At 38.6% G+C, this 13,979-nt stretch overlaps 1 protein-coding gene across 1 annotated transcript in view; it reads left to right on the top strand.

Moving 5' to 3' along the window:
- Positions 1–13,979, top strand: part of NUP210 (nucleoporin 210) — a 53,861-nt gene that overhangs the window by 34,306 nt on the left and 5,576 nt on the right. The window contains exons 21-34 of the mRNA XM_026046125.1: positions 935–1,063; positions 1,685–1,812; positions 2,441–2,576; positions 2,848–2,910; positions 3,476–3,655; positions 4,703–4,783; positions 5,737–5,868; positions 6,050–6,208; positions 6,757–6,848; positions 8,191–8,365; positions 10,394–10,569; positions 11,854–12,071; positions 12,602–12,738; positions 13,537–13,660. Coding sequence (XP_025901910.1) covers positions 935–1,063; positions 1,685–1,812; positions 2,441–2,576; positions 2,848–2,910; positions 3,476–3,655; positions 4,703–4,783; positions 5,737–5,868; positions 6,050–6,208; positions 6,757–6,848; positions 8,191–8,365; positions 10,394–10,569; positions 11,854–12,071; positions 12,602–12,738; positions 13,537–13,660 — 1,930 coding nt within the window. The remainder of the gene's footprint in view (positions 1–934; positions 1,064–1,684; positions 1,813–2,440; positions 2,577–2,847; positions 2,911–3,475; positions 3,656–4,702; positions 4,784–5,736; positions 5,869–6,049; positions 6,209–6,756; positions 6,849–8,190; positions 8,366–10,393; positions 10,570–11,853; positions 12,072–12,601; positions 12,739–13,536; positions 13,661–13,979) is intronic.

Here is a 13,979-nt window from a genome sequence, read left to right as displayed (position 1 = left end):
AAGGTCTTGTGCAATAATTCTCAGCAGTTTGCTGGGATTCCTATGGATACTTTCTGTATCTGCTACCTGATTTTGGCTCACCAGTTTATCTGCATGTGAGTCATGGTAAGGGAGAAGAAGGAGTAGTGGAAATTAAAGGGGATGCACCCTAGACAAGAGTGTGGAGTTGTAGTAGGAGATGAGAACAGAGGATGTGGCTGGGAAGGGAACAGTTCTCATTCCYGTTGTCACATTTGGGTTGTTTGAGACAATGTGGAGCAACTATGGCAGCATGGCTTGAAAAAGTCTGCAAAGAGGGTCTTGGGCTTGGGGTTTCATTCTGAGTCTTGTATTTTAAAGCAAGTGTCTGTTTCGTCATTGTTTGATCCTTGCTGGGTTCTGGTGTGTCCTCTTCGTTTGAATGATAGTACTTATATCAAAGAAATGCCTGAGTGCCTGACTCCTACCCGGACAGATTTACTGCCAAATCTTGGCTCTTCATTCAGGTTAAAAGCACTGTAAAACTAGGAATCCTCCAGGAAGCAGTACCAATGCTTTAGATGCAAAGTCTCTCTCCCTGTTTTTTCTCATTGTTTTGGTTTTTTACTGCACTGAGAGCTCATTTTTGCAAATGATTTTATGTTTGTTTTTATCCTGCTGATGGCAGAAGGAGAATAGTAGGATGCCAGACTGCCTCCAGATTAAGATTCGTTAATTCAATTGCTGTCCAGAGGCCATTTACACTAAATGAATGAAAAGAATTTACACTAGCTCAATTGTATGATATTGTTTAAATATACTTTACGGCTTTAGTTGTGCGTTAGTGGGACAATCATCTGTCTGAGGCTTGGAGACTCCTACATCTAAACATTTCTGCCCTAAAAGGGAAATAAGCACGGATGATAAGCAAATGAAAATGAAAAATACTCTAACAAAAATTTCTTTTGGCAATTAGGTGCATCCTTTGCTTCCAGGATCAGTGACCGTRATGATTCATGACTTGTGTTTGGCTTTCCCTGCACCAGCTAAAGCTGAAATTTATGTATCTGATATACAGGAACTGTACATCCGGGTTGTTGACAAGGTTGGTTGTTCTTGAATCAATGCTATTAGCTGACCCAGATTGCCTGGATTCCTTGTGTTGCTCATGTGTTGCTTAGTATTCTAAGCCAAGGTACATACGAGATAACTCTGTATAATGCTTGAGGCTCTCCATTACTGCAGGGATCTTGGAAAAATTGTTTGGTTTCTCTCTCAAGAGAGTATTCAACATGGCAGAGATCTCAATGTTCACCTTTACACAGCAATGTGGTGTAGCTAGTTCAGAATTCATGTGCGCACACTTGCATTTCCTGTTGTTTGAAGTAGGTAAGAGTGATTCGTTTTGGACCAAACTTTGTCATGCTTTAAAAGTATGGCATGCTTAAGAAAAAAGTCCACCACTTTTTTACTTGCATACTTGAGTGCATCCTATACAAAGTAAATATTGATACTTATGGATGTTCTGCCTCTTGAAACATCTGAATTGATATATTTAATCTAACCTTAGCTAGCAGAGGTTATCCTTTAAAATCAGCGCTATTCTGACCTTAGGGTCTTATCTTCAATATACTATTACAACTGTAATACAAAAGAATTTATACTGATAAATAAAAATTATTTTAATAGTATAAATGGAAAATCATTGTATATGACTATATTTCAGGTGGAGATTGGAAAAACAGTTAAAGCTTACGTCAGAGTTGTGGATGATGCTAAGAAACCTTTCCTGGCGAAATACTTTGCTGTCATGGATCTAAAACTAAGGGCAGCTTCTCAAATTGTTTCACTGGTGTAAGCTAATGTATTTTTTTTCCAGTAATCTGTAAATATGCTTATAAATAATCTTGTAAATATGTATGTCTGATGTTATCGGGTTCATTTTGTCTGTTACTTAACCTTTTAAAAACAGGTAGCCTAAATCACTCTAGCTCTTTATTTTCCTAGCTTTAAAAACAATGATTAAAATGACAGAAAAGGAAACAGTTTCTTTCAATTGTCAGCTTTTAGAGTTGAAGTAATAAATAATAATTAATCTACTTTGTATGGCGAAGGGTATGTTTGTGTGTTTTTTGCTTATGTTACGCAGTACCACTATATTTATACAGATCAATTAAATAGCGTCAGGRCATATGCTTGAGGCTTGTCCCGCCATTGTTCACACTGGGTAAATTTTGAGGGCTCCCTGGGAAAGAGAGATGTCCGTACTGGACAGACTCTTCTTCAGTATTTCTCTTCAAGAAGAGATACAGGCTGCAAAGAGCCATTTTATAATGCTTAATGTTGGACTATGATGGCTACAATTATTTTAAATTTAGTCACTTAGCAATTGTAGTGTTGCACTGTGTTAAGTCCTTCACAGTCATTATTTGTGTAATTTAGTCAATTAACTTTCCCAATTGAATATACTTCTTTGTTAYAGCCCACTTGCTGAAGCTCTCGATGACCACACTGCTGCTTTCCTTGTGCATGGAATGGCCATAGGTCAGACTAGCCTTATGGCAACTGTTGCTGACAGAAGAGGACAAAGAATCAACTCTGCTCCACAACAGATTGAAGTAAATAATTTCAGATAAAATCTGTACATAAAGAAAAATGAGTGTTAATTTGCTGTAATGATCCATTTCCCTTTCTGTCCAGAAGTTTACCCAAATGCTAGTCCATTTCAGATTTCATAGTGCTCTGCAACTGCAGGTTGTGAGAGTAGTGGCTACAGGCTCAATTTATTGTAATTAAGCAGATAAAGACTTAAATTTACATGTACTGTTGTTTGGCATAATTAATCTGATTGATATAGCATGTTCACGAGTTCCRTATTTCCATTTTTAGGTCTTTCCTCCATTTAGGCTACTGCCACGGAAAGTGACCCTGATCATAGGTGCAATGATTCAGGTAAGATATCTCACTTTTTAAATAAAATTGCTTTTTGAAAATAAATATATACTTTTTTTCTTCAGGAGGAGATATTTAACTTGGCAACATATTCATACAGAATGCTCTTCCTCAAAAGTTTCATTCTTGAATTTCCTTCTATTTTGGTGTGTTATGAAACAGAAGACACTGCGTTTGATGTCAGTTCTTCCATCGGGAACGCTAGCTTTGACTAAACTAAGCAAATATAATTAGGCATAGTGGGCTAGTTTAGTTATACAAGCTAAAAACAGAAGTACAGCAGTTGAGGCAAAGAGAAAACMAAGTAATTCTCTGCATTGCACAAAACATCAACCCGCTGCAGTCTGCTTTTGTGTTTAGTTCACATCGCATACCTCCCAGTCCCTCGCTATGGCTGGACCAGCCTGGTGAGGAAATAAGTTCTAAGACAGTCTAGAAGGTAGAGATGCCCTTTCCTTAATGAAGACATTGTAGTGATGCTGAGCAAAGAAGGTTTTCACTCTAGTGTTATCAGAACAAGTATTTGATGGGTAAATTCAGTTGCTTTCTGTGTTATTAATTACAGATCACTTCAGAAGGAGGCCCTCAACCTCAGTCCAACATAATTTTCTCCATCAGTGATGAGAAGATTGCCTCAGTGAACAGCACTGGACTTATCAGAGGACTGGCAATTGGGAATGGGACAGTGACAGGAGTGGTGCAAGCTGTTGATGCAGAGACAGGGAAGCTTATTGTGGTGTCCCAGGTAACATTTTATGATGCTGTTTGGAGCAGCAAGAGTCTCCTTTTAATTAATTAGGCTTAGGACAAATAATCTTTTCATATTAGCATTTTCATCTTGTGCACTTTGGTTTCCCAACGTGATGAAAGACTTGTGTTTCTTTCTCCCTGGTGTGGGAATTCATGCATTTGCTGGTACGGGAAATACCTTCGGCATCAAGCCAAGCACTGTGGCTTGATGTACCTTACTAAATTGCACTGGTAACTCAGAGAAATTTCTCTCAACTGTTTGATTTCTTTACACTTGAATAGTAAATCTTTTCCAAAAGCCCATCTAGAGAAGCCTTACTCTAGAGAACAGAGTATTCTCTTTATCTGCATTGCCTTACACTTAACCTCTTATGTCTGTGGATGTTAGAAGGTGACTAGTGCCCAGGAAATCCACAGTCTCCTACGCTACAGAGGAGCTATGGAGAGTATTATTATTTTGCGGTGTTGTCTCTTTCCACCTAAAAAGTTCAAGGAGTGAATCTCTGAAATCCACCTCAGTCTGTGTCCATGGAATTTCCTATTGCTAAAGTATTGGGAGCTACAGAGCAGACCTGTGGGAAGTGCAAACTGTGACTTGTATGAGACTGAAAACAGCAGAATCTGGACCAAAGCTCCTAATTTGAAATCAAGCAAGAATAACCACTGCACACCACAGAGCTGTGCTGCTTRAAAGCTGATGATTAGCTCAGTAAGAAAGATTATGTTTAAATTAAAAAAAAAAAAAAAAGTTAAATCTACTACCAATAATGGCTCTGTCTGACCTTCCTTCAGCAATATACAACTGAGGGAATATACAGCAATATGCCCCCTTTCCCATTTATTGCTGTGACTTTATGAAGAAGTTAATTATTTTGTAGTTTAATATTACAGTCCTACTGAATTTTCATCTGCTTTTCTGTGTGATAAGAGATATGCAAATCATGTGGCAGAGTATTGACTGGTGAATAACAAAACAACAAATAGTTTCTGAAAGTAAAACAGGGTTTGCATTTAAGAAATGCTTATAATGTCTTCCTCCTAGGACAAAGTGGCAGTTGAAGTAGTACAGCTGACAGCTGTTAGAATTCGTGCACCAATTACACGAATGAAAACCGGTACACAGGTTAGTTGGTTTGCAATTACCTTTTATTGTCTTAAACATCTGATCTGCAAGTTGTGACCTTCTTATTGTCTTCTGATGATGATAGCACCCCAGCTGGCAGGTCTCCCAGTCTGAAGGGTGTCACCAGAGTGGCAGGGATGAATGTGCTTTCAGTGAAGGATCTCTGTTGGACATATGGAGGAATACTGAAATCAGGACAAGCCTACCTTGTATACCAGGCTGATTTTTCAGAACTTCAAGACCTACTGAAGAAGCATGTTTGTATGACCAGCAGGGAATCTCTAAATGGAGAAAAGCTTGTTATCACTCCATTTTCAGTGGATGCTTTCCTCCTCTGTGTGTTAAAATCTACAATTTTTTGTTATATCCAGTTATATTTCAGTTATTACTGAAATTATCTTTCAGTGAGTTGTTTTCAGAGGCTATATTTCTCCTATGAATTACTTGTCCTGTTATCTGGAAGCTTTTTCGGATCACCAGTGCTTCTAGCTGTAATCTTAGGTAAATGTATTGTATCAGGGAGAGGGAGAAAAAAAGTTCCTGTTTTGTATGCCTGTATTACATTGTCTGAGGTATGGAGGGGAAATTGTTCAAAGAGTTAATCGGGGAGCTCATATAAGAAGACCCATGGAAAATATTAAAGCATGTAACAGCTGAGATGAATTGATTTGATATTACAAATGGATAAATAGATTATTGAACTAATAACATTCTTGATAAAAATTGGCACTTGTTTTCGTGTGTATAATAACTGGGAATGATTCAAAACTTGTCATGTGCTACATGATGCTTATTTGAATCTGTGTAAGAAGTACTTTAGTACAACAGTCTCTTGATTGTTAATCTTTTTCAATTGTCTTACTGAATAAAATTTAACTACATTTGCTCTGTGAACATTTAACCAGCTTATGTCTCAGTATTATCAAACAAAGCTGTTTTCTTTGTGTTTGCAGATGCCAGTTTATGTGATGGGCATCACTAGCAGTCAGACTCCTTTTTCATTTGGCAATGCAGTTCCAGGATTAACATTTCACTGGTCTGTCACAAAAAGAGATACTTTGGATATCAAGACAAGACACAATGAGGTAAATGATTGATGTTTATTCTCCAGGAAAAAAACTACTGCATAACRGGAAATAAGAAAACATTGTTGCTTCCACTTACTCAGATTCAAAGAACCACTGCTAATGTTTGGTGTGACACATATTTACTAGCAATTCTAATTCCTTCCATGAGCAAAATATTAATGATTTTCTCCTGTCTAAGGCTTCTTTTCAACTCCCGGCAAAATATAACTTTGCAATGGATGTTTATGGTAGAGTAAAGGGAAGAACGGGTTTGAAAGTCGTTGTGAAGGTCCTTGATCCTACAGCCGATCAGTTTTACAACATGGCGAGAGAACTTTCAGATGAAATCCAAATCCAGGTATAGTGTTTTCCTTTGGGTGTCATTGTAAATATCAGTTTCAGAAGTGAATTAAAGCCTATAGGGCGGTGATTTGAAATGCAAAGGTGTCATTCTGTCCTTGATCCATCTTGCTGTACTGCTACTCTTATTGGTATAATGTTTTTCCCACTATTTGGAAATCCTCAACATCCCCAAGTATTAGCAAATTCTGCCACTTAACAGCTACACGCTGATGTGGCATCCGAATGAACATTCAGTTGTTTGGTATGGCCCATTTCTGCTGAGACTGAAATAATTTATTCTCTGCAGGTGAGCTGTTAGAGCTATTCAAGAACCTTGGTGCTGCAATTCTCCCTTCATGGTTAATGTTTCTTGTATATATGCCTTATTTTGTGTCTGTATGAGCATGTGGTTTAGATCGGCAGTTAACTTCTGCAGGAAGTCTCATGACTTACATTATGTTAGTTTATAATTTTAGTCGGACTTCGGTTATTTTATGGTTTTGAAGGTGAAATGGAACTAAATTACTTGCTGCACACAGCAGTAAAGTGGCCTTTATTTTCCAGGTCTTTGAAAAACTTCACCTAGTTAATCCAGAAGTAGAAGCAGAGCAGATCTTAATGTCACCAAACTCCTTCATTAAACTTCAGACCAACAGGTTTGTGATAGATTTTCATACTGTGATTAGTCAGCTGTTTACTGAAACTGTAAAGCATAATTCTGTGCTTAAAATAACTTTTCAGCCTTTGAAAAGAACATTACAGAACATCTATTCAGTGCACGATAGCATGTGATTAGTAGTATCTTATCCCCATGCTTAGTGTCTCAAATCTTGTGTTGGTCAGATTGTAGCTAGAAAATATGATAGTTGGAACTTTTAGTTCCTTGTTTTAAAAGATCTAAAAATTGTAAAGATCTAAATGTTTCAACTATTTTAAAAGACATGAATCCTGTAAGAGCAGTAGCCCACTTCTACTGTTTTCTTTTTTTGATGGGTGATTAGAGCCTTATGGAAAATAGGACTTGGTACTTTGTGCCTTTCTAAATGAGATGTTGTTTATGTATAGTCTGTTTACAAAGGTTAACATTTCAGACTTGTTTGGGGCTTGATATTTGGTTTTCTTAGCGTAAGAATGGACAGATACCATTAATGGGACCTTTGCTGCGAAGAGAGTTCAGATGCATTTGCTTTTTAAGGGAAATGTGAAGTTAAAGTTTCACTGGAACTCAAATGACTCTCTGCTTTTGAAAAAGATACTTGGGAGCCCCTGTGATTCTTGGTCACTTGCTAAAGTTTTTGCTGATTGTCATCTCTCCTGAAGGGTTGCCAGCAATTTCTCTGAGGAGCTCATGGTTAGGGTGGTTAAAGGGCACCTGGAGGCTGATGTGTGCTGTGTTTCCTGGGTGGAAATGGAGCATCTTCACCTGAACAGAGAAAGAGGGAGCGGGGGTGGAGGAGCAGGACAGATTTAGAGTCGTTTTAGAGCAGGTATTAAGTGATACTTAAAAATAGCTAATGAGTCAGAATGCCCACTAATTAGAGTTTATGTATTTGCTCACTTTATTAATATGCAAATACCACAGTGAGAGATGCTTCAGGAATTAACCTTGTGTACAAAACCTTCTCCAGGAAGCTGATGAGATCTACTTAATTGTGTCCCTGACTTTATCTCAAATACCAGCATTGACCCTGACAAGCTAAAATGCCTCTAAATGTGGCTTACAGAAAGTGTTTGCAGAAGCTCTATGCTGTTGTCCTATGCATTAGTATTAGGAGATAAGTTCACCTCAGTGAATGATGGCACTGCAGGGCTGTGAACAGCCCCTAGATCTGGATACCTCCTAAACCCAGATGAAGCTTCTTTCAAGTGAACTTGAGCATTTCTTTAAAAAAACTGGGGAAAAAAAAGCATGCATCAAATAGCACACTTTCATGGATACGAATAATATGTTGCTGTAAACAAGAATATGCTTAAGTGGTTCTCCTCTYCTTTTTGAAGGGATAGAGTGGCTTCACTGAGTTACCGTGTCCTGGATGGACCAGATAAAGTTCCTGTTGTGCAAATTGATGAGAGAGGTTTCCTTAACTCTGGGTCCTTGGTGGGATCATCAACAATTGAAATAATTTCACAAGAATCATTTGGAATCAACCAGACTATTATCGCTGCAGTTAAGGTAGTATTTTGTCTTTTTCTTTGCTGAAGTCAGAACTCCCCCACATCTCTCTCCAATCTCCAGTGTTCAGCTCTGTGTTTAGGACAGCAGGTAGTTTCATCCTCCTAGGAGGGGAATGAGGAAGGAAATGGAGGTTTCTGGCAGCAGTTCTGCTATGAGATGGGGTCTAGTAGATTCCTACCACTCTGTTAGTGACATTGTTTCTTCTCTTCACTGCTGACTCCAGGCAGTGAAAGGCAACCGATGACCCTGAGTTGGCTCAAGTGACGGTTATTCAGCATACAGTGGCACCGAAGCTCCCTCTTCGTGCTTTCTCACCCTACACTATTTGCATATCATGAAACTATGGAGTTTCTAGGCTACAGTTTTAAGCCTGGGACCTATGTTCAGCAGGAAACATCTCTCTTGTTCAGCATCTTGTACAACTATTTTGTTTTCTTAGGCTTATTAGGACCACACAACTTGTATAGAAATAACATGTTTAACCTCATTGTCCTGTGATGTAATAGATGGATGCGTTTTATGGATGAACTAAGGCAGGGGGATTTTCAGTGATTTCTAGTGAAGGCCACAGAGAAAAACTTGTGACAGAAGAGGGCACGAGCTCCAGTCTGTTGTGCTGTTCCAGGATAAGCTCTCTCCTTTGCACTGTCCTTTCTTTCCCAAGCTCTTGTTTGGTCTAATTACAGCTGTACACAATTAAGAAACAAAGTGCTGCTGCAGCATCACGTAGACCTTCAGCTTACTCAAAGACTATCTTGTATAAGCAAGGAGGACCCTGGAAATAAGGAGTGACTGTCTGCCAAAGCTTAGCATGGGAGCAAGATAAGCACTTGTCCTTACTGTCCGTACTCTACTGAAATATATATATTTTAATAACAAAAAAACTTTTAAAACTGGGATATTTTAGGAGTAAATAGCTGCTTTCATCAATATTAAAGTCAGAAGTTGTCCCTTGTGGGCCAATTTCTAAGATGTAAAGTAAAGCAAGCTTGAAAATCTGTCAGGAAAATSGTAATTTTGTTAGCTTGTTACCTCAGCTTGTTGGGCATATGACTATATGCACCAATATTTTAAATTATTATATCAGCCTGTGAAGTAGACAKCTGTATATACTGATATTTTAGCCACTATTTTCCAGACTCACTGGAGATGCTATTTKCCTGAAGCCGAATTTGTCTTTTCCTTTTTAAATTTTGACATGCATATCTTGAGATAGCAGAGTAGCAGAGACATTTTAGCTGAGCCTCTTAAGTCAGAAAGAGGGGTTTTCCTACAAGATAAGCTTGAGGGCTTCTTTTAAAAGTTTTATCTGTACGTTTAAGGTTTTGGCTTTCCTTATCCTTTTGTTATTTATTTTCCAAAAAATGCAAYTGAAAAAGCAGATGTCTGTTTTTTTACTGGGCAATTCTGCTAATTAATCCAGCTAACTCTCTGAAAAAAAAATACGACTTATAAGGAGGGGGGTTTTATTATTCATTTTATTTTTACTTTTTATTACATGTTATGAAGTTACTTTATTTGGATAAACTTGGGGAACAGTGGAACATCCCTGTTCTTCCCTATTCTTGCAGATAGACCTAGGGCTTTTCAAACCTGCCTGTATCATCACAATTTCCTGCCCCACTAAGGAGATGCAAATACTTCATCTCCTTATTCTCATACACATTGCAAGTTACTCATTCCTATTTTTGTCATTTTGGAATGAATTAAACTCTTTATTCCAAGACTTACTAAGAGAAAAGCTTAGAAGCAATTTGTTCCCTTGCATATCAAGGCAGTCTTAACTGTTTTGGTTTACAAGATAATAACACAATTTCTGAAATCTATGATACAGCTTCTACATTATTATTGCTCCCTTCAAATCCCAGTGCTACTGGAGGAAAATATAAGGAAATTGATACTAAAGGTTCCATGTCCTGGTGTTGTCATATGGTTTTGCATATTTGCATTGTAACAGTCCTTTTAGGTGACTGTTCTATAGATTCGAAAAAGCAATTTGATTTTGTCACGGCTGGTGTTTTACAGGTCTACCCTATCTCCTACCTAAGGATCTCCATGAGTCCTATTCTGCACACACCAAACAAGGAGGCACTGTTGGCTCTCCCGCTGGGTGTGACGCTGACCTTTACAGTCCATTTTCATGACAACTCTGGAGATACCTTTCACTCACATAACTCTGTGCTCAACTTTGCAACAAACAGGTAGGTATCTACCACAGGCTTTCATTACAGAAGCAGCACAAAACGAGATGGTAGTGGAAGGTAAAAMGCTTGGACTGGGATTAATAAACAGAGGGTTTCTGAAGTCTTCAGAGGCACTGTGGCAGAAAGAAGAGTTCCAGTCAGCAGCTGATACTCTCCAGCAAAAGGAAAATAGGTCTAGATAAGCAAGATCCTTAGTGAGGTCTGCTGGAGTACCTTTGGGCTTTAAGTAATTCTGAAACATCAGCTTGCACATATCAGGGGCCAATGTAAACAACTGGGACAAAACCATTTTTTTCTTTTCTCCCAGTTTGTTACACTGACCTACTTACCCAGTCTGATGTAAGACAGTGAGCTTCCTGGGTCAGGGGCTGCCTCCAGATGCTCATACAGCCCTTGTACAACAGGGCCAGGCCTCATAAGACCTTTTGAGCTTTACTTTGAGGAATGATCAATATTATGAAACATTCCTTTATGGTCTTTTGTAAGCACTCATTTACTCCACTTTATTAATAAGGTCTATTTTCTACAGAGCACCTGATAGTTATATATCAGTGGTCATGATTACACCCAACTTCTTTCATTCCCTTTAATGTATTTTTAATCCTTCTTCTGCCTAAATGATTGATGGGCATCTCTAGCACACAAAAGTCCTTGAAAGAACTCTGACCTGTGTTCACAGCCAGGCACAGCAGAGCTGCATCAGCATGTGCTGATTGATAGCCCCAGAGAGAGAAGCAAAGCTCYTTAACCCCAGGTGCAGCGCTGCGGTGATCCAGCTCTGCTGCTGTCAAGATCCTGACTAGGATCTTTGTGCAGAACTGCCTTAGATACTATGTTGGCAGTCCCTGTGTCAGCTGTGCTTCCATGCTCTGTGCCTGAGCACCTGAGATTGTTCAATTTCTGAATGTGGCAATACATTTGACTTAGAGTTGTGAAGTTTGGGCTGAAAAAGGCATTTTGGCCTCTTAATTTCTTTGCTTTCTAACTCACTGAGAAAAAGGGAAAGAAGAGACTTAACTTCATTTTAAATTTCTAAAATAACTAAAATTAGGAAATAGGTCTAACACAATTTTGAACTCTATACTTCCTCAGCATAACTTTGTGAGAAATGAAACTAGCCTCAATCACTTGTATATTTTCATTTCTGTGATTGTCATTAGAAGATAATCATCACTAAAACGCAGGAATCAAACAGATCTAAAACCAGAGTTTGTACCTACTGTATACAGTAGAGCAGAGTAAATCTGAGCATAATGAAAAAGCCTTTCTTTTCATCTGTAGAGATGACTTTGTACAGATTGGGAAAGGAGCCACAAACAACACGTTTGTAATCCGAACTGTAAATGTGGGCTTGACCTTGCTTAAGGTTTGGGATGCAGAGCAGAGCGGAATTGCAGACTATGTCGCTCTGCCTGTGCAACATGCCATCTTTCCCGAGCTCGCCGACGTGGTGGTGGGCGACGTCCTCTGTTTGAGCACTTCTCTCTCAAATCAAGAAGGTAAGAAGCCCTTCAGTGCCTGTGTTTGTGCAGCTGTATAAATTCCCTTCAATGCTGACTCTCATTCTCAGGAAAACCAAATGCATAATTGATGATGTTTATTCAGAATCAAATGTCACTGTTCTTGTTAATGATAAAAATAGGTTTGATCAGCTCCTCTAATTTTGTTTGTACCTGCAATATGTTGCTTATATTGAATTCACAAGTGTCAGACTTCAGATATTTCCATTCTGTTAGTTTGAAAGATTTGTTTATGTGGGAATAATGAAACAGCCAGGAAGGCCTAGCTTCACTCCCCACTTTTAAAGCTTAGCACTATTTTATTTAGTTATTTAATTTTGTGTAAAAGTGCAGGTGAATTGGGCTGGACCAGCCAGCCTTCCACCAAGGGAGAGCTGTTGCTTTTGAAATGTGTTTAAACCCGTGCTGCCCACATGACAGGTCCAAGCACAGAGCATCAGTATGTGAATGAAGTGCCTTGGTTATCCTAACTCTGTTCTGCCACCTGCAAACGTTGGGTGTCTTCACAGGTCCACCAGGAGTGTGGAGCTCCTCGCTGAGCAGTGTTCTCCAAATCGACTCCAAGAGCGGCGCAGCTGTGGCGAGGGGTTCTGGCGTGGTCACTGTTTATTATGAGATCCCTGGCTTGCTTAAGACATACAGAGAGGTGAGGCACTGTTAAGTCCTACTAGAATAGTTGAGTAACTGTCTGCTTCCTTCAAATAGACCAGCAGCAAAAAATATATTCAAGATGTTTTACTTCTAAACATTTAGAAACAGTGGTTTTTAAAGGGAAAAAATGTACAAATATGTTTCTGTTTAAGCAACGGAAGATATTYGACATGTGTCCAAATGCATCATGTTTATTGTTTGTATCACCTGTGTTACAGAGGATAATTTAGCTTAACAGCTTGTATTTTTAGCCTTTATGATGTTTATATCAGACACTTGATTCCTTTTCTTGTCTGAGGTGTTTCCAGATGCTAAACAATTTTACTAAAAGCTATTTTTGTGAATGAAGTTCAGCAGGATATGCCMACAGGATATGTTGGCAGGATATGCCAGCAGCACTTCTGGAGTGCTGTGCTGTATGCACCGTGCATCGCCCTGCATTGCTTTGTTTGYCTACAGTGCAGTAATGCTGTTGACACCAAAGTCACTGAATCAGTAAACATAAGCACCAGACTTCTTTAAAATCAAATTTAGATGTAGAGATCTATGCCTATTAAAAAGACGGATTTATATGTATTAGATGGAAATATAAATAATGTTTTATTAGCTTAAATTGCTTTGAAAGTTAATTTGTAAAATTGGAGAAATGTAGGATTTCTTATAAAGAGCAGTATAAAAGCTCTGAACTCTTATGCAGAGAAGGATCTACATCAGAATCAATACAATCTGCCTTTGCCTTAATTTGTTAAGTAGATATAACAATACACTTTGTCCTTTTTCTCTCCTCGCCAAGATCCTGATTAACGTACCTCAGAGGACTACTGCAATACACGTAAGCGGAGTGCAAACAAGCTTGCAAAGAGTTGCAGCCTCCAAAGTAATAGTTTCAATTGGGGAAAGAAGTAAAAATTTGAAAGGTATGAGGAAAAAGTCTGTATACTAATTGTTTGTTGCATGTTTCTATATTCATGCTTAGCTTTTTGAGCATGGGGGCTTTTGCTTTGAAGCTTCTGTGAAGCTGATGTAGCAAGGTACAAGATCTCCGTTCCAGAGCTCTGGGAGTTATAGGAAGAATCGAGGACCRTACTACAGAATTTGGGAAGTGTATTGGGATATTATTATGATTTCACAATTAATAAAATCAGCAGATAATGGAGGTGTCTTTAACATTAGAAAACAGCTACTAGATAATCAGCTGATTATGTGATTCTAATTGCCGCCTTCTTGATGTGTTTT

Source organism: Nothoprocta perdicaria, unplaced genomic scaffold (assembly GCF_003342845.1).
Source record: "Nothoprocta perdicaria isolate Ctin4 unplaced genomic scaffold, notPer1 scaffold_42, whole genome shotgun sequence".
Classification (NCBI taxonomy): Eukaryota; Metazoa; Chordata; class Aves; order Tinamiformes; family Tinamidae; genus Nothoprocta; species Nothoprocta perdicaria.
Note: the sequence above shows the minus strand (reverse complement) of the source record. Positions and strands in the feature narration are given on the sequence as shown.